The sequence below is a fragment of the Elaeis guineensis genome, chromosome 3, assembly GCF_000442705.2.
Source record: "Elaeis guineensis isolate ETL-2024a chromosome 3, EG11, whole genome shotgun sequence".
NCBI lineage: Eukaryota > Viridiplantae > Streptophyta > Magnoliopsida > Arecales > Arecaceae > Elaeis > Elaeis guineensis.
Genome location: NC_025995.2, coordinates 120281967 through 120306473, shown reverse-complemented (window position 1 = coordinate 120306473; position 24507 = coordinate 120281967). Strand labels below are relative to the sequence as shown.

General features: G+C 38.5%; 1 protein-coding gene and 1 pseudogene across 1 annotated transcript; both read left to right on the top strand.

Moving 5' to 3' along the window:
- The first annotated feature begins 1703 nt into the window (after positions 1–1703).
- Positions 1704–6115, top strand: LOC105040507 (uncharacterized; annotated as a pseudogene).
- A 7358-nt stretch (positions 6116–13473) lies between these two features.
- On the top strand, positions 13474–19731 carry LOC105040508 (NAC domain-containing protein 75-like). Its single transcript, XM_073254675.1, has 8 exons — positions 13474–13549; positions 13864–13927; positions 14476–14709; positions 14928–15105; positions 15583–16149; positions 17174–17427; positions 17758–17856; positions 19053–19731. The coding sequence occupies exons 3-8, from the start codon at positions 14587–14589 to the stop codon at positions 19125–19127; spliced, it is 1296 nt and encodes a 431-aa protein (XP_073110776.1). The 5' UTR covers positions 13474–13549; positions 13864–13927; positions 14476–14586; the 3' UTR covers positions 19128–19731.
- Positions 19732–24507: the final 4776 nt, after the last annotated feature.

The following is a 24507-nucleotide window of genomic DNA, read 5'->3' as shown; positions in this document are numbered from 1 at the left end:
AAATTTCTAATATCTCTCAAGTTGCACTTGGTGCATCGCCAAGTAATTTTGGATGGTAACATGGATTGCTTTCATGATAGATTCCATCATTAAATTATCAGTAATGTTGATTATTATGTTTGGTACATACAGATAATGTTATAGTAATATTATGAAAATCTTGATTGATATATTTTATATGACAATCAGATTACTGATAATATAAAATCAAAATTTTAAAATACTTTCAATAATTTTGTCATAGTATTTTTTTTTCTTGATGAGAAATAACAAAAATGATGTAGATATGGTGGTGGCGTGAAAAAGTGACGGGCTAAAGGGTGTGGAAAATCAAAGCATTGGGGGGGTGAGAAGGGGGTGGGTGCATGTGGAGCCGTAGGGATGGGCAGACGGATGTAGAGGAGCAATGGAGTATGATGGGAGATAAGGATGGAGGAGCCGCAGACAGACAAAGAGAGATGGAGGAGCCGCAGGCTGGGGTTGCACGCGAAGGGAGATGGGGAGGAGGGGAAGGGTTGGGCAATGGATTTTATGTAATTTTTTTAAGAGATAATTTTGTCTAAAATTTTTATTACAACATTGCTAAAGAAATGATAATCTCGATAGCCATCCCTCTCCAAAATAATCCAGATTATCTCCATGAGGCCATCTGGATTGCGAAGATAATCTGAATTATCATCTAAAAAGCATATCAAATGCAGTAATCTAGATTACCATATTAAATTGCCAACAACCTGGATAGATTGCCAGCTACCAAATCAACCTCAATCTCTCTTTTTCACTCCATTTGGAATCAAAATAATTATCTTGATTCTCTTTTCCATCAAAAAGAACTCTTATCCCTCTCTTTCCTTTGCTAATTTCTCACTATTGGAATTTAAATCCCTCTCATTACTACCAGAGTTTTTTCTTCATTGTATTCTTTTTTATATTGAGATAGTCAAGTCTTTCCTTTAGCACTATAGATTATTTAAAGAAAAGTACCATGAGAGATTTATATTATTTATCTTTCAGTATGTAAGATTTAAAATATTTATCTTTTAGAGTTAGACAATTTTTGATATCCATGCAAGTGGCTAATTTAAAATCGCCACAACAAAATGAGTTCATAGATATTTTTCTTCTTTCAAAAAATTTAAACTTCAAAAAAAATATTGTAAGGTACCCAATATATGGGATAGCCTTTTAATATATGGGCACAGAAATTGTTAGTGAGTCCAAGGGATTCCGAAGTTCTTCAATGATTTTGCTCAAAGATTCTAATTTCATTATATATATATATTTTTAAATATATAAAATTATATTAATACTTTCACAAATAACATAAATACATATATATAAAAAAATAAAATAAATTTTTTATGAGAATATATACACACACACATCCCCTTCAAATTAATATGTGCATAAAAATTTTTTCTATATATATTACATACATATCCCCTTCAAATTAATATGTGCATAAAAATCTTTCCAATATGTATATACACACACAAATATACATACACGCACATATACATACATGCATACATACATAATACATACATACATTATATATATGTATGTGTATGTGTGTCTATATATATATATATATATATACACACACATACGTACGTATGTACGTATGTATAATCTAAAGCCAGCGGATCGTTTACCGACATAGCTCAAACGATCTGGTGGCTCGTGGTCGTGCACGACTTACCACCCGTCTCGTAGACTCTTGCCTTCCCGACCCTAGCTCTTCGTTTCCCGCCCCCAACCCTGCTCTCCCATATTCTTGGATTCAGAGAACGAGACCGAAGAGCTACAGAGCCCGAGAGAGAAAGGAAAGATGAAGGAGAGTCTAATCGCGGTTGGATTCGAGGGATCGGCGAACAAGATCGGGGTGGGCATCGTAACCTTAGATGGCACCATCCTCTCCAACCCGCGCCACACCTACATCCCCCCCGGGCCAGGGCTTCCTCCCCCGCGAGACCGCCCACCACCACCTCCGCCACCTCCTTCCCCTCCTTCCCCTCCTCCGCTCCGCCCTCGACGCCGCTGGCCTCTCCCCCGCCGACGTCGACTGCCTCTGCTACACCAAGGGCCCCGGCATGGGCGCCCCCCTCCAGGTCTCCGCCCTCGCCGTCCGCGTCCTCTCCAGCTCTGGCGCAAGCCCATCATCGCCGTCAACCACTGCATCGCCCACATCGAGATGGGCCGCGTCGTCACCGGCGCCGACGACCCCGTCGTCCTCTACGTCAGCGGGGGGAACACCCAAGTCATCGCCTACAGCGAGGGCAGGTACCGCATCTTCGGGGAGACCATCGACATCGCCGTTGGCAACTGCCTCGATCGCTTCGCCCGGGTCCTCACCCTCTCCAACGATCACAACCCTGGCTACAACATCGAGCAGGTTTGCTGCTTTTTTCCTTTCCTCTCCTGTCTTTTCCAAAATTTTCTTGGACTCGATGCCTTATTCGATCTTCATTCAGTCACCGTCTTTCATCCAATTCTGAGAAACCTCAATCTCTATCACAATCCTCGTCCATCACAAATCACCTCAGCGCTGATTTTATTGGATCCACTAATATTTTCTCAAAATTTGAGTTCGGTCTACAACACTGTTTCGATTCGACTGCTTTACACGAAGAGCCCATTCTCTGATGAGAGTTTTATTTTAATGACACGATTTGATTTTGATATATGATGATAAAGATGAAAATGTCATGGTTAGGATTTGTTCCGGCAGTCTGATGGTACAGATGACATTATGACAATGTCACAGTCAGGCATCACTCGTAATATTAGCATCAAATATATCATGATATTGTTAAATTAAATTAGAGATTTGTTCTAACTTTAGTCTTGTATAATCAGTATTAGACTGTTAGTGATTCAAAAAGAAAAAAGAAGGGCAATCTGAATTTTTTGTCACCTGAAGAGCGCCTTTGTCCAACTATTTAACTGCAGCCGAAAACTCTTCATTTATCTTTGCTTCCAAGGGTTCATCTTTAAATTCAAATGTTTATTCCTGGTTAACAGCTCATCATCAATCATATATTGTAAATTAAAGGGCCCTGTTGCAACTAATCTTTGGATGAAACTAGGCAATATGTTGGTAGGAAAAAATTAGGTTAATATGAAATACATAGAAATCTGTTTTATACGATGAAATATACACTGAATTATTTTGGAATCTATGTTATGTAGAAATCTGTCATATACGATGAAATATAGACTGAATTATTTTGGAATGTATGTTTCGACCATCAACTTTGCATCTACTCTTTCAATTTTAGATTAAACTAGAAAAGCTGTTAGGTATTGATGGATCACATTGCAACTGATTGACAGGAATGGAAGGGTTTGACTGTGTTCTGTTTACGCCAGTAAATCTATATGGTCTTAATCAATAGCATCACATTTGCTGTTTATTGTACTTATTGCACTACTTGTTAACAAAATACCTCACCTCAGAGGTGAAAATTTCAAAACTCTTGCTTAATGAAACAAAATGATCTTGTTAATTAAATTACTAAAACTGATGTTTAGTTGGTCATACAATCTATAGCCCTTTAAAGCTTTCTATCTGTTAATTAAATAACTACATCACCTAGGTAGCATTTGCAATATAATTTGTAAAACGAATCCATCAGTTTACAGAAATTAAGAATAATTAGACGTCCCTTGACACTCTAGTTTTCTTTTAGGCTGTGTCTCGGATACTGAATTGCTAACGACCGCTAAGTAGATTTAACCATGAGTATCCACTCTCTAAGATTGCATATGGATGCCGAATAGCTAACCAACATTGAATAACTTTAACTATTGGTATTCACCCCCTAACCAGCTAACCGGCAAATAACTTTATTCGCTGTCTGGTTGGTGTTCTGATGGTTAGTAAGATGAAATTGTGGAACTGCAGCAGACACCCTCTTATTTAGCTTTCCTTCCTAGAGCATCTTTAAACCCATGTGTTTACTCATGGTTATTGGCTCATCATCAACCGTGTCTGTAAATTAAAGAGCCTTGTGGCAATTAATCCATGGATGAACTTCTTTGACAACTTGTTGGTGGAAAAAATATAAGTCTGATTGATACAAAATACATAAAAAATCTGACTGATATTCTTATATATGATGACATAAGGACTTGAATAATTTGGTATTTCATATTCCCACCATCAAATTGCATCTGTTTTTTGAAGCTCATATTAAACTAGACAAGCCATTACATATGGATGGATGACATGGTAGTTATTGACAGGAACTAGAGGGTATGACTGTGTACCATTTACACCAGTAAATCTATATGGTCTAAATTAATAGCATCATGTTTGGTGGTTATTGTACATATTGCACTACTTGGTAACTGAATACCTCACCTTGGAGGTGAAAATTCCAAAAACCTTGCTTAACAACAAAAATGATCTTGTTACTTAAATTGCTAAAACTAATGTTTGGTTAGTCATATCATCTATGGTCCTTTAAATAAACCTATCTGTCTATTTCTTAAATGGTTACATCTGTTTACTAATTAAATAGCTATATCACCTAGGTAGCATTGGCAATAAAATTTCAAAAACGAGTACTATTGATCTAGGTAAATTAAGAATAATTAGATGCTTTTTGACACTCTAATATTGTTTTTGAGTCTGCATCTAATTGAATTATGTACCTCTTGGTTTTCAATATCTGAAAATGTAAATTGGGCCGGTTATTGTTTTCTCATAAGCAAGTGATACTCTGAAATTGTCTTGAGGATGTTCTTCTGGTTATCTTCCTTACCTTCAGAATAACCTAGGCCCTCACATTCTTACCGACCATAAGCATACCTAAACAGGAAGTGTGCTATTGATCTAGGTCTTTTGAGAAGTTTGATAGTTACTATGGAGAAAGGAGGGAATGAAATAAGAAGTGGCTCTATGATTTAGTTGTGCTGGCATATTTTTAAAAAGATTGTTAATGTTGCTTCTTTTTTTTCATAAATAAGTTTTAACTGATTCTTTGTTCAGATGATACTGTGATTTATACAGGTCAGTTTTCATGGTTCCACCTTTTTTTCCTGATTTTGAAGGTCACCTGCCACCTTATATTTTTCCATGAGATCATTTGCTTAAGTTCTTCACTGGAGAAATCAATCTTTTTGTAATTAATCATATATTAATTGATATTCATCTGAAGTGGTGTTTCTTTGATTCAGCTTGCAAAGAAAGGAGAAAAATTTATAGATCTTCCTTATGTTGTCAAAGGTATGGATGTTTCATTTAGTGGGATATTGAGCTATATAGAAGCTACTGCTGTCGAGAAGCTTAAAAGCAATGAATGCATGCCTGCGGATCTTTGTTACTCGTTGCAGGTATATTTGTTATACATTCATTTTATTGCGAAAAAGGGTGAAAATTCATGATCATGATTCACAGTTACAGATTCTAGATGAAACAGATTTAAATAACACAAAGCTTAAACAATTGCAGCTTATTTTGTTTTCTTGTCCGATTTGTTAATCGGATTTGGTGACTTATATTCTATTTTTTCTGTGTCATGTTCCAGGAAACAGTGTTTGCTATGCTTGTTGAAATCACAGAATGAGCAATGGCACACTGTGATAAGCAGGATGTTCTCATTGTTGGTGGTGTTGGATGTAATGAGCGATTGCAAGAGATGATGAGGACAATGTGCTCGGAGAGGGGTGGTAGGCTTTTCGCAACTGATGATAGGTACTGCATTGATAATGGGGCAATGATAGCATATACGGGTCTCCTTGCATTTGCTCATGGTGTGACCACTGCTTTTGAGGAATCAACATTTACCCAGAGGTTTCGAACTGATGAAGTTCAAGCAATTTGGAGGGAAAAAAGTATGCCAAAAATAAATAATGTGCATGGAGAGTCTGAGCAGATTCCAGAGAAATCAGACTCATAAGATATGAGTACTCTGAGTGAAAAGGGTGTGTTGCTGATTTTAGTATGCTTTAGGGAGCTTTTAATATATTTGGAGGAGTTTCTTTTCCCTTGCTTAAGGCAAGATACAGGTGGAATTCTTGCAATAAGCTTATGCAGGAGAGAGTGAGCAATCAATGTTTCAAATTACTATTTGAATCCCCTGAAATCCAGAAACATAGGTTTAAAATCTGATAACTTTAAAATCCATGTTGTAGGCTCTCATTGACCAAGACCTTAGCTGAAGAGCTGCATGAATTTTTTTTTTTAAAAGAAAAGATGAAATAGCAAAGATGCTTGTTTCATTTCTTTTCATTCCCCAGTGCCATCACCCTGAATGTGTCTCTTATATTAATAGAAATAGCTCATCTTAAACACATTTCTATTAAGGGTTTTCTCTTGGTGTTAGATCATTTATAAGATATTCTTGTCCAACTGTGTCCCCTTTTTGCCAGCCTTATGGTTATGGTTGATATATTTTGCAATTGTGATGTTTCTTCCGTAGCCTGGTGGTTTATAATGGTTATCTTTCTAAAGTTATGCAGGAACGTACAGCAACGGCTGCATATGCATTGGAGGCACTTGATATTCCTCTATATCAGTGAGATATTTAGGAAAATGTTTTTTATACAAACCTAATACGTTTATCATTCTTTGCCATATACATGGCAAATTAACGTTGGTGTAACATTATGTACTCTGCTCAACATTTAGAACCCTATAAATTATGCTTGCATATTTTTCATTTGTCTTTTCTTTTTTCTTTTTTTTCTTTGATTTGTTCCTCATTAGAATGCTATATGAATGTAATCTAATTTTGTTGGAAGAGCACCTAAGATGTAGGCTTTTTCTGAAAAAAACAAACTTTTGCTCATTTCATATCTAGATGAGTGTGCAAGAAATTTGATAAATGCAAATGGCAAGCTACTCTTCTTTAACAGGTTGTTGAGTTAACTATAAATATCGACTCATTCAACATCTCTCGATTATCAAGGCTAAGCCTTCTTCCTAATTTTTAAAGTGTATTTAAATCCCTTCTCCTTATACCCAACTATTTTTCTTGGCCTGCAACTTAAATGAGATATCTGCAACATCTAGCACCTCTGGCTTTAGTTGAAAAAGCCGCTGCATTTGAGCTTCTGCTGATCTACTCCTACCTTTTTTCTTAGCTTTTCTACTTGAAATATTTCTATGTTTCTGAAGTAAAAGAAATGTTAAAATATAACTAATCAACCATCAGGGATTAATGAATAATTTTCTTATATTTATTTATTTATTTATTACTAGGAGCTAGTTCCTTGAATGCGAGACTTGTAGTAATGCTCGTTGCAGCACGCTGTTCGGTATGCAACATTATATTTTCTAATGATTGTCCGATATTGATTGTTCTGAAGCCATCAAATTTATTTTATGACATATTCAACGTAAATCTTGCTCCACATTGCCCAAGATGCCTCATAAATGATAGCATTAGGACTTCAGATCCTCGCTGTATTTAGGGATCGCAAGAAAGCTTCTCCACCCATTCGCTCTAAGCATTAAAATGAATAAACGCTTGTCAGTTCTTAATGTTATGACCGTTACTTTTCTTTAGAAAACTATGTTACTGTGGCTGTATATTACATGCTAGTCTTTCGTGAAACATCAACCGTCTTGTAGTTTAGTTCAAGCAAGTCGTTCATCAGGCCATCTTGGCTTGGTGAATTAGGTACAAGAATGGCCTCAAAGTTTCACCACATTTTCAGCAGTTATAACGTCATGTGAGTGATATAATGGTTATAGAGGAGGCTACCGGATGCATCGCATCTACGAGTATTTTTTGAGTTGGGTGCGGGAGTTACTGATTGAGAGGAGGGTAAAAAATTTTTAAAAAAAATTGGCTCCTGAAATTATACCCTTTTTTCCATTATATTCCAATATGACGGCAAATTACCGCTGTCATAACCATTACTCTCTATTCTGAATATTTGTAGTCGCAGGTTTAGGCAAATAATTCACGTCAAAAAATACCATGGACGGACAGGTCCTGTTGCTTGGGATTTTAACGTTACCGAGACCTGACATCCTCTTAATTTTCCACTTGTTGCTGGCATGTGCTAAGATTATTGTGTACATAAGACGATAAGTATCATCTCGTGGACGCTAAAAAGTGATGAGATTCTAATCAGAAAAAAAAAAAAAAATGATGAGATTTATTGCCTGAACTCTGCAAAACTCCTTGGACCTGCAAACGAAATCAACAATCCTATGGGCCGAAGCCGGTTGCACATCCTATTATTCTTAGCAAAATTTGTTGTAGGCTGTCCATAGTATAAAAAATCTGATGTCGAACACATCATCTCATCTAATTGGATCATGTAACTATCGTTTTTCAATATATTTACTGTCCATAATTTTATTTTTTATTTAAAATTTTAAATAATAATTTTTTTAAAAAAAAAAAGATATTCTGTGTCAATACGGTGACATCTTATATTAAAATTATAATTTTTATACGAAATATTATAATTTTTTCACATGATGTCATTACATCTTGTGCAGAAAGATATTATCTCAATATAGAATGTCATAATATCGACATAAAATATTATAATTTTTTTAAAAAATATTTTTATTATTTAAAATTTTAAAAAATAAAATTATAAATATTAAATATATATTAAAAAATATTTATTATGTGATTCAATCTCGAAGTCGAATTTTCTGCACCGCGGAAGTTATACAAAAAAATTTCTCTTATTCCTGTGCCGGAAATTGAAGTACGGCATAGCTAACTTTGAAGTCGTGTATCTGCGAGGACCATTGCCATGGATTCCTGGATGCAAGCCATCTGGAATCTGCTGCATCAGCCTGGGGAATTGTGGCCTGGCTCTGATGCCGTGACTTGGTGTAATACGTGTCAGAGGGCGGTGGGTCGTAGGACCCGCAGATTATCTTTCCATTTGAGAAACGGTTGAGCCTGAGAATTTCGATTCACCGTCCTAACGGGACCGCGTCCTATAAAGATCATCGAATCGATAGCAATAAGTTCGAAGATTCATATACATAACATCTCGAAATAATATCTAGAGCGGAAGATTCAATTAATCGAAATTTAAAAATTGAAATCATCAAAATGAAAAATTTAATAAAATAACTGAAAAAAATGAATGAAAAAACTGGTTAAAGGATCATTATCAATACAATTTATCTCAGACAAAATAGTCTGAAATGGAGCCCACCATTGCTTCCATGATTCAGCCTCAAGTGTTGCGGTCCTTTTTTGGTTGCCGGCGAACCTTTTCACACTATCACACTGGAAGTTGATAGCTCTCACGGATCATATTACAGCAGCATTCTCTCGGGCGTGAACGTGAACAGCCAACCTTCTCGTGGCTATTTCAAGAAGATTCTATGAGATAGGATAATCAGTAACACAGCTAGCCAGAGGAGGTATAATCTTAGTTTCTGTTGTAATTCTCATGGCAACAAAGTCAAATTATACTGCACCTGATGAATTTGGACTGGCCTCAGCGGTTATATCTGTGTCTGGAGACCAGATGTTCCGACCATCTTAAATTGGTGGATCTCAAGCACAGAAATCTATTATGTGGGTCCTCTTTTCCTTTTCCTTCAAGAATTATACAGATCAATCTTCGACTATAATAGTGGGTACAAGCTTACATGTGCTTAATAATTGAGTTATGAACGAATTTAAGATTGGCATGACGCTTGAGTCTGCCTGAGTCCACGTTGCCCAAGATGCCTTATAAGTGATAGCATTAGGACTGCCTTCAGATCCTCGCTGTATTTAGGGATCGCAAGAAAGCTTCTCCACCCGTTCCCTCTAAGCATTAAAATGAATAAACGCTTGTCAGTTCTTAATGTTATTACCGTTATTTTTCTTTAGAAAACTATGTTACTGTGCTTGAATGTTACAGGCTAGTCTTTCGTGAAACATCAACCGTCTTGTAGTTTGTTCAAGCAAGTCGTTCATCAGCCCATCTTGGCTTGGTGAGTTGGGTACAAGAATATATGGCCTCAAAGTTTCGCCACATTTTCAGCTGTTATAACGTCATGTGGGTGATTATAACAGTTATATATAGAGGAGGCTACCGGATGCATCGCATCTGCTAGTATTTTTGAGTTGGGTTCGGGAGGTACTGATTGAGAGGAAAGGCGGCTCCTGAAATTATACCCTTTTTTCCATTATATTCCAATATGCGGCAAATTACCGCGGTCATAACCATGACACTCTATTCTGAATATTTGCAGGCGCAGGTTTAGGCACGTAATTAACGGCAAATAACATGGACGGGGTCAGTTGTTTGGGATTTTTATTAGAGATGTCAAAATATATCTCTATTCGTCAATCTGATTCATATTCGATCTATGATAAATAAATTAAATTTAAATTAAATAGATTTAAATCATAAATAGATCGACTTATTTATTATTTGGATCAGATTCAGATTTCACATATCTAATCTGTTTAATCCGTTAAACTCATATAAATTTCAGATTAGATCAAATTAACTAATATATGGCCATTCAAATAAATTAAATAATAGGCTAATGGGCTCTCTCATGCAGTGCCAACGTGCTTATTTTCCAACTCTCCCGCTATATCTTCCCTCTATATAACCGCATCAAATTCCCTTGGTGGATAACAATTAACATGCCACACTACCCTTTGTATTTCACCAATTCCCGATGGAGCTAAGATTTTCTCATCCCCTCCCCTTTCCTTGTTCATGCCGCCATGCTGCCATTTCGGAGAGTCAATGCCGAGGGCATGACCATAAGGGCTTGTGGAAAGCGAAGGAGTCGAAGCAACCAAGAGATCTTGGTGGGACGGAGACATGCAGACTGGAAATGGCCGAGGGCACAATTAAGCCATCAAGGGTGGTCCGAAGGCGATGAAGGGCTCCAGTCCGACGAAGCTGGAGGCAGCGAGAGTGCGGTCAAACCGTCAGGAGCAAAGCTGGAGGCGACTGAGAGCTTCAGTCGAGCGGAGCTAGAGGTGGTGAGTGCATGGTCAAGCTTTTTAGGGTGGAGCCAGATGCGGCCGAGAGTTCTGGTCGGACAGTTGGCAAAGAGACGATCAAGAGCGCGGCGAGGACAGAGATTGAAGAGATGGTTTGGGCGGAGATGCGGTGAGAGCAGAGCCGCAGAGCTTGGAGATGATGGAGAGCATATTTTTAATTTTTTTTATAGATGATAAATAAATTAAATTTTATTATCTTTAAATAATTATAAATAGATCATAAATAAAATAGATCAACAGCTTATTTATTAAGTAGATCAGATTTAAATTTTAAAATTTAATATATTTAATAAATAAATCAGATTTCGATGTAAAATTTTTTTGATTTGATCCGTATCTAACCCACCCTACCTGTACCTCCGGCACAATCCAATTGCCACCCTTGATTTTTATGTTACCGATACCTGACATCCTCTTAGTTTCCACGTGTTGTTGGGATGTGCTAGGATTATTGTGTACATAAGACGATAGGTATCATCTCGTCAACGCTAAAAAGTGATGAGATTCTAATCGAAAAAAAAAAAAAGTGATGAGATTTATTGCCTGCACTCTGCAAAACTCTTTAGACCTACAAACGAAATCAACAATCCTAAGGGCCGAAGCCGGTTGCACATTCTATTTTCCTACACCGGCAATTGGACTACGGCTCGGCTCTCCTTGGAAAGTCGTGCATCTGCGAGGACCATTGACATGGATTCCTTGATGCAAGCCATGTAGAATCTACTGCATCGGTCTGGGGAATTGCGACCAGGCTCCGATGCCGTGACTTGGCGTAATACGTGTCAGAAGGCGGTGGGTCGTAGGACCCCCAGATTATCTTTCCATCTGGAGCAACGCTTGAGCCTGAGAATTTCGATTCACTGTCCTAACGCGGAATGGAAACGGAGCCCACCACCGCTTCCGGGATTCAGCCTCAAGTCTTGCAGTCTTTTTTTGGTTGCCGGCGACCCTTTTCACACTATCACGCCGGAAGTTGATATCTCTCACGATCATATTACAGCTGCATTCTCTCGTGCGTGAACGTCCAACCTTCTCGTGGCTGTTTCAAGAAGAATCTATGAGATAGGATAATCACATAACACAGCTAGCTAGAGGAGGTATAATCTTAGTTTCTGTTGTAATTCTCATGTCAACAAAGTCAAATTATGCTGCGCCTGATGAATTTGGAGTTGCCTCAGCGGTTATATCTTTTCGTTTGGAGACCGGATGTCCCACCCATCTTAAATTGGTGGATCTCAAGGACTGAAATCTATTATGTGGGCTCTTAATTTTCCTTTTCCTTCAAGAATTATACAGATCAATCTTCGACTATATATAATGGTGGGTACGAGCTTACATGTGCTTAATAATTAAGTTATGAATGAATTTAAGGTTGGCATGACGCTTGAGTCTGCTTGCTTATGCCATCACATCCAAAGTGTGCATTTGGTAATATTCTATGGGATGCCTTATGCCAATGGGACGTACTGCTATGTTCGCAATTTGGGAGGCATATGCAACAAGATGCATACAAATTTCCAAATTCCATCATTTGTAAGGGGATATCGGACATGCATCTTAGATTTATTCAGGTCTAAATCCAAAGCCCTATTTACATATGGACAAATATGACTTATTTATATGGACCCATCTCATATTTGTAGAATACGTGTTCATCTTTTATCGAATGTTGGTTAATCTTGTTACCTGTAAGGCCCACGCTGGAATAACTCCTACATGGATGGATGTCATTGAGAGCCGAAGAATAGGCCTCCTACACGAGGAGGTGCATCAGGCATCTTTTCAATTATGAGATATCTAAGTAACTCACCATATGCGTGGTCCCTAGCAATGAGAATACGAGTACCACCACCTCGTGTGGTCCTTTGGAATAATAAATTGCAACATAAAAGTAGAGAGCAAATGACTACATTTGCTCATATATGCCGAGATTACGAGAATAATAGAGATGCGCTGATGCATGAAAGAGTAAATATAATCTCAAGTTCAAGGAATCGTGGAGAGAGAGATGAAGATTGTTAACGAGTGGAGTACTGGAGAAGGAAACCAGAGCCCATTTTAGATATAACACTAAACCATGTCGCCCTCTCCCTCCCTGCGCTAGCTCATGCACACCTCAGAAACCACCACTAGCTCGCCCTTCTTCCGTTCTTCCCTCCACAAGAGGATATTCACCTTGTGGGTCCAAATATTCGGTAACTCCTGCATATAATTTCCTTTGCAATATATTGCACGAGGCCACATGCTGCAAGGGGCTGGACATCAGCATGAAATGCTACAGGAAAAAGCGAAAGAGGTCCAGATTTTTTTTAAATATTAGTTTATTTTAAATATTGCTGGTTATATTCTACAAGTACGTCTATATATTTAAAATTAGGAATGGCATATAATAACATATGGTTCTGCGTGTCGTTAAAGTTTGCTTGTTCATGTGGTATATTATATATTTTAGTTCATTTTATCTGGGGTCCATCAAGTGTACTGCTCATTTGCCTTGCGCATGAAGCAACCTTTGGATTCACTTCTGCACCCCCTACCTTCTGCAAACCTCCACCCTCTTGCCAAAAAGGATCATCATTTCAGCACATCCCAAAACCCATGTGAGTTCCTATCCCCCCATCCCCTTCCCTTCTACAGCTTCATTATTAGATAAAGGAAAAATATCTCAAATTCCATCATTTCATGCGAGAAAAAGAAAAAAATAGAGATCCAGCTTCTATTTTATTTTAAGAACAATGCTTTCTTCTTTGAAGGACTGGTGGTTCAAAATATTCTTTTTGGCTTAATCCAAGATGTGGGTCTTTTTCTTTAGGGAGACAAACCTGAATCAGCTCTCTTTATGTATAAATTCTATGTGGGAGTGTTAATGCTTTATGTTTAATAGTGTTCAGTTTGGGCTCTTTGGAATGTGCAGTAACAGCTGTGGAGGCCGTTTCCTGCTTTTGCTTTAGTAGCCGAACCCCTAAAAAACACCCAAAGTAAGTTGGAGAGTGATATCAAAACTCTCTCTCTCTCTCTCTCTCTCTCTCTCTCTCTCTGAGCCTACACAGCCAGATTTTGGGCATAGTTTTTAGAGGGTTTCTGTATGTGTGAGAGTCTGTTTTTTAGGGAACTTTTCCTTTTTCTCATTGGCTTCAGTTAAAGTAAGAATTCTGGTGTATTTTTTTTTTCAAGATAAAGAAGGTTTTATAGATCAATAGCACACTCACAGTCTCTCCTTTTCTCCCTCTCCCTCTTCTTCCTCCCTTTCTTTCTCCTTCCTTCTCCTTAGCTCCAGGTCTCCTTTTTTACCTGGTTTTCGCTGAATTCCTTGTCCTGGATCTAGGTTTCACTCAAGAATGATTTACTGCTATTAATTGTAACTTCTGCTTCTTCTTTCTTCACGATCAATTGAATCAGTGATTTTTGTGCCATCTATGAAACTGGTTTTATTATTTATTTTTCTTTTCTTTATGTTTTGGCTTATTTAGTTCAATTGAGCAAGAACTGTTTGGTAATTCTTTTTGGTGTTCATAAATTTTTGCAGAGGCGAATTCCGATTTCATTAGTATACTCGGTTTGAATAGTCCGTGTGATTGCTTCTAGGAGGTTTACAGTTTAGTAATGAAGGAGTACATCTGATGCCCATGAAGTAGCCATGAACAGGAGTCACGTAGGTTCAGTCAGCAGCTCCGATCTTATCGATGCCAAGCTCGAACAGCATCGGATGTGTGGATCAAAGCAGTGTCCCAGCTGTGGCCACAAGCTCGATGGAAAGCCGGTATGGAAACAAAAAAGACCATCATAACATTTGTGCTTCTATTTATGGCGGCAGTAACTGTTATTAAATGGAAGTATTAAGAATTCCGTATAATTGTTGTTTTAATTTTGTCAAGTCTAGTTTATTAGTCATCTGATGGTTTCTCAGAAATTCTTTAATTAAGCAGTAGAGTTACAAGAATGAAGAAGTTTCCGTATTCTTATGGTTGAGAATTGTAGGACTGGGTTGGGCTACCAGCAGGAGTAAAGTTTGATCCGACGGACCAAGAATTGATAGAACACCTCGAGGCCAAGGTTAAAGGAGAAGAATCGAGGTCCCATCCTCTGATAGATGAGTTTATACCCACAATAGATGGAGAAGATGGCATCTGCTACACTCATCCTGAGAAACTCCCAGGTCAGAGAGCTCTCTTACATAAAAGTCTCTCTTTCTCAAAGTAATTGTTATTTTATGCAGTTTTCCTTTGGGTATACGGAAAAAAGTTTTATGAGATGTAAGTTACATTCTTCCTCCTCTCTTCAGCACTCAATCAGTGTTTCTCCCTCCCTCCCTCTTTCTCTCTGTCCCTCCTTCTTCTTGTGGGTGTATGCAAAAGAATTGCTATTTATATGCATATGTATAAAATATTCCTTGGTTTTTTGAAACCGGAACGCTCTCTCTCTCTCTCTCTCTCTCTCTCTCTCTCTCTCTTCGTGATGGAAAGATGCTAGAGAAGTTTCTAAATAGGTTCCTCACCTATCTGAAGGTTGGTTTGGTTTGGTTTTACCTCTCCAGGTTGTTACATCTGACAACAAAATCTGAACTCCTGGTCCTCTTGGTTGCACCTAACTTCGAATAATTCCCATCCAATTATCTGGTGTGCCTCTGTTTCAGGTGTGACAAGAGATGGCCTAAGCAAGCACTTCTTCCACAGGCCATCAAAGGCCTACACCACAGGCACAAGAAAGAGAAGGAAGATCCAAACAGAATGTGACCTCCAGAGGGGCGAGACAAGGTGGCATAAGACTGGCAAAACCAGGCCGGTAATGGTCAATGGAAAGCAAAAGGGGTGCAAGAAAATACTAGTTCTGTACACCAACTTCGGGAAGCACAGGAAACCTGAGAAGACCAACTGGGTCATGCACCAGTACCACTTGGGGGAGCTAGAGGAAGAGAAGGAAGGGGAGCTGGTGGTGTCTAAGATATTCTACCAGACCCAGCCAAGGCAGTGTAACTGGTCAGACAGGAGTGCAGCAACAGCAGCAGCAGCTGGGGAGGGCATAATGGACAGAAGGCGGGACAGTGGGAGTGGGAGCTGCTCCTCAAAAGAGATGGTTAGCCAGAGGGATGAGCTCACTTCTGGGGTTGGTATCTCAGGATACAGTGCCTTGGAGATCCAGCAGAATATCAAGCCAGATAATTTCAGCTTTGCTCCATTTAGGAAAAGATTTGATGAGGTATGTATCTATAAAGTCTCGTATTGAATGTTTCATTTAGTTCAACAACTAATGCATCTCTTCTCTCAAGGGGCCAAAAACAAATATTAATGCATTTGTTGCGACTATTCATACTTCAAATTAAACTATTGTTCTTATTTGCTCAGAAACAACCTAACTTAGATCGTAATCCTACAAAACAAGATTTTGGATATTCCTTCTGTGATGTACCAATGCACAATCCATCGACAGTGTTCAGATTAAATATACTGTTGCTTTACAATGATGGCAAAGTTATATCTCCAATCTATTTTGTACATATCAGAAAGTGTAAGCAAAGTTGAAGGAGCTTTTCAATTCCATGCAGTTTATTTACCTTTATAGGGACACCTTTTTTTTTTTTCATAATGTGATTTTTCCAAATTTACCTAAGGACTCCAGGACTCGAGAATGCATGTTCTAAGTTCCTGAATTTTAGTTATGACAAGGGCTTCCCCAACTAAAACACAAGGAATTTTACTTAAATCAAGTACTTGGTCTTTCCTCCTTCCTCAAACTGATTTATAAAACCGGGTTAAGGCCATAATCCCATCATTTATATCATGCCATATATAACGTAAATATTACATGTACATGAACAGTTGTGTGATATAATTCCGTCATTTATATCATACCATTTTATTGCTTCACTGTGACAGGTCCAGTTGCAAACACAAATTACACAGGGCCTATCTTTATGAAGCAAAAGAATAAAATAGACCCTCTTAGCTAAACTTTCACATCATTTTGTTCAAATTGCAAGCAACCCAAAGATCCAATGTCCACGCTCATCATAACAAGAGACACTAAAAAGATTATATCAAAAAAATACTTTTAACCTTTTATCACCGTTTAATATAGCTTCAATCAATTCACCTTCCCTATTTTAATTTTTTTTTAAAAAAAAGTGGGAGAAAAGGATCACATAACAAAGTAACTGAAAGAGAAAATAGGAGAAAATGGGGAAAAAGAGAGTATTGAGCTACAACTGTTTTATGGGTGTGGTGCAGGTCGCATGGGAGAGGCAGCAGCAAAGGCAAGAGAGGAGCATGAGGAACATGAGCAGTTCCACACATTACCGCAGCATCATGTGACCCAAGAACATCAGCATCGGCAGGCGGCACCGATCGCAGCCTTCCATATCAGCAGGCCTACGAACCCCATCCCCACCATCATCTCGCCTCCTCCACCGCACCAGACGTCGATTGTGCTCGATGACCCCTACCATGTCTCAGGGCTCCTGCTCCCACCTGATAAGTTTCAGGTATCTCCTAATATCATGAGCTAACTACATCTTGATAGCCTAAGCAAGTGTGGCTTTGAGTTGGTATGTTGATCCATTTGTATTAAACTGTCACCTATTGTCTCTCCTTTACCCTAACCATTTATGTCTGATCTTTTGTTCACATTAGTGTCCTTGTTGTCACATTGATCATGTGGTGACAACATAACCATGTCTGACATAGCATGTGGTCCGAGTGTGGGAACAATTAATAGCTTGGCTGAATTGCTGTGATCCAGAAATTATTTCTCATAGGACTTTCATTAGATGTTTTCTTCTAAAATTTTTGACTGGGAATTCAACTGTGAACAGCAGCAGCAGCAGCAACAGCAGCAGCAGAAGCTGGATCATAGATCTACTTCTGGCCTGGAAGAATTGATAATGGGTTGCACTGCATCTGGCGTTAAAGGAGTAAGTCTGACCCTTCAAACCCGGAATCTAGATGTTTCATATTGCCGATTCACATGAGAAATGCTTCTCTTTCTCTTTCCTTCATCATTTTGCTTGGTCAGTTTAGTTTGTTTAAACTACCTGCAGCTACAAATTAAACACAACACTATCAAGTTATCAGGGGAAAAAGAACGTATTTGTAACAAAGCTGAACATAAGAAGTCTGGATGAGACAAAGAAACGATCGAAAATGAAAAATATTTTTATTTAATTTGACAATGTCACTATAAATTTTTTTGTTCTTATTGGGAAACACAAGCTATGCGCAGAACTTGGTTTTAGCTGGTGAATTTAAAATCAAAGGTGGGACCATCTGGTTTCGTATGAGGACAACATATGTCAAACAATACAACAATGTGTCTCCTCCCCCTTTCATTTGCATCACTTCATACACTTATTTTACTGACTCTCTCTTTTTGAGCATGCAAACAAAAATAGAATCTAGACCTTGTAGGAAGAATGTGTGTGTGAGAAGGGGAAGGGGTGTTGGGAGGAGGCGCGCGCACGCACGCACGCACTCTCGCAACCACACTCGCATGCACGCATGCATACGCGCGGGCAGAGAGAGATAAGAGAGATCCGCCTCTATTACATGACCTGGATATATAAAAGCATAACCTTCCTTTCTTTACTTTCAAACCAACAAAAGCGAAAACACAAGCTTTTTATCTCGCGGGCTGTCTTCCTTTCACACTAGGCCTGGCAGTAATAAAGAACATGTTTTTCTTTTAAAAACTGCTATAGAGGAGGAAAAGGAAAAGAAAAAAGAGGTTCTTTTCTGTTTTTCATGTCTGATGATGTAAAACAAAAATGCCACCCAACTTCTGTTTATTGCATGCATGGTTTATATATAACAACACCTAGATAGACCAAAGCAGTGTCATGTTACTGTCAGTAATTTTTTCTCCATGTTGTTTATTATTTGTTTTGAAATAAGAAGCAAAATGTAAATCCTTTTCATCTTGCAAAATATGTGCATTTATATGTTTAACCAAATTTTTCCATGCATCATGCCTTTATTTTTTCTTTCTAACCAATACATAATCTCTTCTTTTTATTCAAGGGTGGTGATCAAAAGTGCTTGGTTCTCATGCAGATATCTACATGTAAAAAAACCTGACATTTTGGTTTCTTAAATCCTTTACATGCCATGGCAGGAAACGTCAATGCCACACTCCCAAGAATGGCAGTACTCTTACTGGTCGCCTGACAACCCAGATCATCATGGGTAATAACGAAGGAGAGGAAAACCAAGAAAGTTAGTGGAACATCATCATTAGCATCATCAGTACTTAGACTATACAATGTTGTTTTTTTCAAGGAGTGAAACAAGTTTGGAGGAAAAAACAAAATGGTCCCCTCTATCTTCTTCGCCACAGGGACTTGGGTAAGTAGCTGACGGGTCAGCGAGTAAAAACTAACCGTACGGTAATCCAGGTTGGATAGAAACAAAGTGCAAAGTTGTGGGTGAAAAAGAAAAGGAAAAAAAAAAAGCAAAAAAAAAAAAAAAAAAAAAAGGAGGACGGAAAAAGAAAAAGAAAGCTGTTGCTGTTGTTGACAGTAGAAGCGAAGGCCAAAATGCCTAGAGCCAATGAACCATGCATCAAAATCAACACTGCCATCATTACGATATTATCCCCATCATCACTTTTTATTGTTGTTGTTATTATTATTATTAATTGTAATTTTAACCTTTATTAACATATTATTTTTTACTTTATTGTTCATGTGTAATTTTTTCCTACATGTTTAAAAGAAAAAAATGAGAAAAGGAAGAGAAAACAAGAAGGCTTCCTTGAGGGGAACCTTTCAATTGTAGTGGTTGTTTTGATTGAAGTGAAGTTTTCAATGGTTTTGAAGCTTGAAGAATAAATGTTTCTCCTATTCAATTTAAATTACTCTTTTGCCTAATCCTTTCTTTCCTTTTAAGAATTTGGAAATATGAAGTGCATAAAGACAACGAAACAGCAGCTGGTTACAGTCTAATTAAGATGAACTAGTGTAACCCTCTTGGCTCTACAATTTTTAGTGCTTTAACAAGCTTAGAATGTTGTTTGAGTGCACCAGGCATTGCATTATCTTTTGAATTTTCGATGTTGCTAAAAAATAATTCTAATATTACGTGTATAATGTAGCCAAGTGATTTAGGCCTTCTAACCATAAAAATACAATAGCAGTCGCCCACCATTTTATTTGAGAAAAAGTTGTTGCCTTATTAATCTAAAAGGATTTTGATGTAACTCTTTGTTTCTGAAAAAAAATGATATAGCTTTAACCAACCAGAACTCAATTATTCTGATAAGAGAATCAGCTCATGGATTTTTAGTTTATTTATAAGAATCTGCGTGAATAGCTGAAATTTCTTTCAGAACTCTTAGATTTAAACCTTCCCCAACAAACTTTTTACTTAGCATGGTAATCATAACATTATTCGTAATCAAAATGTACCACCTAAACCTTTCTTTAATCTATTACCGAAGATAGGAAAATGATAGAGTGCGGGTCTCTGTGTGTTAAATATGCTTAAATAAAGAACCACTTTAGTCCCGCTTTATGCGTATTCTATTCTATTGTGCTCTACGAGATGCGAAGTTTCTCAGCAGTGATGACCTACCTTTAGTTACTCGGAGAGAGAGAGAGAGAGAGAGAGAGGAGAGAGGAACGTGCATGGTTGTCTCTTTGCACATCCTTTTCTTTGCTTTGGACGTCCATGTAGAGAGACTTGTGGAACCTTCTTTCTAGTTTCACAGCACAAGGAATAAAGAGATTACAAGAGGATAGGGCAAAACAGCCTTCTCTTTTCCTCTTTTCCAGAGAAGGGCAAATGCTCGCTTCCCTCCATTAGGTTTCAAATTTACCTCCTTCCATACTTCTCATTCCTACATCCTTTTTCGTCAGGATCATGTGAATTTTCTCTATTTTGCTCCAATTCTCTCCAAAGTGTAAGAAGACTATTTGTACATAGGGAGGAATATATAATACCAACTCAAGGTATTTTAATTTCATTCTATTTTTGCTCGCATATATGCAGATCACATCTAAGTTTGGTTCCTGCATTTCAAACTTTTACATTATTCAATTTATCATGTGTAAAGTTGCATGTAGCTCTAGCTTCTGGAGAGGGAAAAAAAAAAAAAATCTCCAACTACTAAATTTTGACCTATAGCACAATAGACTGAGTTGCAGCAATAGAGGGCAGTCCAGGGCGTCTATAAATTTGTAACAAATTGTGATTGCAACTAGAATAGTTGCAATTTCTATACGTGCAGCTCCAGTTACTTGGCATCTTTAGTGATTAGCAGCAAACTAGTGCAAGCTTATCCAAAATGGTTACTTTCGTTATTTTCTCCTTGTTTGCAGAATCCTTGTACAAAGCCAATGGATGCCCTTAGTTCCAAAATCCTCAGCCAAACAAAGAAAATCCTCCTAGTGGAGATGAGGGGAATAGAGTTCCGGGTGATGCAGATGAGTCCGTGAGTCCCTTTCCATAGGAGATAGAAAAGAATGCCATGTCTTGTTCACCCCATCCAAAAAGCCCATCTTCATTTCTTTCTCTTTATGGAAGATCTCGGATGCTCTTCAAAGGGCACGGGTTAGCCCAGCTAGGGCTCCCATGTTCTGATTCGGTCCCATAAAGAAGTTGCAAAAGGAATTGTGTAGTGGGGAGGAGAATAACGGAACATGGGCGTCCTTTTTGGATTCTCTCAAATGAGCTGCCTTTTAGAATGGTTCTCTTGCCTTTAATCCCTCAGGGATTGCTCCTGCCATTATATTTTATAATCCTATGAGGGTTAGGCAGGTTTAAGTTAACGACATCAGGACGCCAATGATGGGCCCTCCTTCGCACCAAAGGATGAGTTGCCATTTAAAATGATTGAAGGGAAGTATGTAAAAGGATTCTGTGATTCTTCTTGTGCTAGAAAGGCTGAACTCCTTGTTTTGGTTGCTTTTATTGTCGGGATAGTGGGATTTGAAGGCCATCGGGGTTTCTTTTCTGCTCTGGATGTGGTATCTTCGCCTCTTAATTACCTTCTCCTTGTTAGCCTTGGTGGACTTGTATTGGGGTACTCATCATTATCTATAGGACAAAACCATATTAAGGAATGTATAACGGATTCGTGTAGAGACTACAATACTCTTAAAAGCCATGGAGTGGATTCTACGTGGGATAATATCTCTTAATTTAATTTCAGATCCTATCTTAATTTCCTCGATATCTCCGAGTCTCTATGTTCGTGTAACGTGAGAAGTGAAGCATATTTTATATACGTAAAGATGAACACGATCCGCACGTTGCATGAATGGTACCAGCCCAACTTGACTTGCCGTGGGCCCTGCACAACAAAGGGAGCCTAGCGTGGTTTATGCGGCAAGTGTGCGACCTGTGGCCTGTTGCTTGGTTTAAGGGTGACCTAAGAAATTACCAGGCCCCTAAAACCCAACCGTCCTCCAATTCTCAGCTGAACAACTTCGTTTGCATAATTTGCATTTGGTTGGTTTGGGCTGTAGATAATATCAGCCTCTATTATTACTCCGCCCTAGCTTAGTCGGGACTGAACTCTAAGCATCATGAAAATGGTTTTAATTTACTTTGAATTATAGAATTTAATTTGGATACTGTACTAATAAAAGTTGAATTGAATTCAATATTGTGAATGGTTCCTGCCAAACCCAAACCAATCTAATTTTAGTTCATGCCTCTGGACAAAAGGAGCCTGATCGATGAAAGACCGGTAGATGTTAGCCCAATTTAAACTGACCCAAACTAAAGATTAGGTTGGACAAGTACGAGTAATCAGAACTGAAGTGAACTTGTTTTTGCTTGGCATCTCTATTTTATTTGTCTATATACAGCTCGAAAGCCCCTCTAAGGTCTCGCATTTAGTGTTTGCATGCAATGGATTATCATATTCAAGCATCTGCATTATGCATCGAAGCAACGTATAGTTAACCAGCTAGACATTTATATGTGAGGTTGCTCATCTAACTTTTCATTGACTATGCATCTGATTTTCCTTCTATTTGTTATTATATCCACTGAACTTTTATTAAGATGGAGTCCATGATATATATGTTTTTTTTTAAAAAAAAAATTCAAAATAGCCAACGTAAATCCCTGAAATCTCTTTCTTATTATTGATTGCCAATCTTTGAAAAATAAAGTGAGACTCATGCCCAAGGCCTGCAGCAGTCCTTGATATATACAGTGAAAGAGAAAAACAAGATGAGAAGTGTATAAATTAAAATAACCGATATTTGTTAAATATATTTTAAAATAATCGTGATTAAGATTTAAGAATATCACTACTCTCGATGGCCTAGCGCATTGTAAATATAGTACTTGTTCATATAATAATTATGTTGATCATACCAATTTGTGGATGAGTAGCTAAAACATTTGCTTTCATTGCTCCTGCTAAAGCAAGGAGGATACTCCTACTAATTGCATAACATCTGTGTAAAGTTCGAGAAAGCTTAGTGGTACCGGCCATCTTTCCTGGAAAGAGAAGCACTCGTAAGAACTTTAATACTTGATAATACATTTTTCAATCTAGTGACCTCCGTTCTGCTAATCCAGTTTGTCGTCGCAATGATGAGCTCCCTAAGTTCTCACTAATGTCTTTGAGTATTAAAAATTGACAAACTGGTTGTGATTGCTTGTTAGTTAGAACCTTGCAATCCGTTGTTCAACTGCTCAACCAACCAAAGACTAACACAAATCCCCAAAATCTCTCACATATTATTGGTTGCCTAACTTTTGAAAAATGAATGGAGACTCATAACCTGCAGTAATCTTCGCCTGTCAGACAAGAATTAGTTTTCTTTCTGGGGACTAAACGGGCAGCCTGACTACAGTGGTGCGCATCCCCGTCACTGGGCTTCCTGGGACTCCTCCCAGACCATAACAGAGAAGACTGGGTCCTTGGATATCCATGTAAATTGGCCTGAAATGAAGCTAGTAATTCATGCACCATTTCATTTAGACCTATCAAACCAGGTCCAAAAAATAATGCTGTTATGAATTAAGGGTTGGACTAAAGTCTGTTGCCTGTCGTCCTTTGTGTGCGTGTCTATATATATATATATATATATATATATATATATATATATATATATATATATATATATATATATATATATATATATATATATGTGTGTGTGTTAAGATTTGACGTCTCGAGATTCAGCCCACAGCGAGGTTCGCGGCGAAAAACAGAGTCCAACGAGATCAAGATCATCCAAAACGGAGCTCGGATGAAGGAGATACGAGCTTTTGAAGTCGGCACGAGACTCGAGGTGACGGAGGACCGCAGGGGGCCAGCAGCGGCGCGGCCGCAGGCGGCGGCGCGCGGGATGCGCGACCCAAGCTTGCGGGACGCATGACCCAGGCGGGTGGGCAGCCCAGTCGGGCATGCGGCCCAGCCCCGCGCGGAGAGCCGGCCCAGGCCCGCGCGGGAGAGCCGGCCCAGGCCTTGGCGGCCTGCCTGGCCCTTTACACCGATCCACCGTGGACCGAACGGTCCATGGCTGGGCCTGTGGACTGCGTGGGCATTTCTCACGCGTTTCACGCGATCTACGGTACTATTTCATGGATCGGTCCACGATCGGAGG

What these genes read in the sequence shown, in the direction of transcription:
- LOC105040508 (XM_073254675.1), top strand. Translation starts at nt 14,587, where the DNA reads ATGAACAGGAGTCACGTAGGTTCAGTCAGCAGCTCCGATCTTATCGAT. An exon ending in TCATCCTGAGAAACTCCCAG is followed by an intron (nt 15,106 to 15,582) that starts GTCAGAGAGCTC and finishes CCTCTGTTTCAG; the next exon opens with GTGTGACAAGAGATGGCCTA. An exon ending in GAAAAGATTTGATGAGGTAT is followed by an intron (nt 16,150 to 17,173) that starts GTATCTATAAAG and finishes GGTGTGGTGCAG; the next exon opens with GTCGCATGGGAGAGGCAGCA.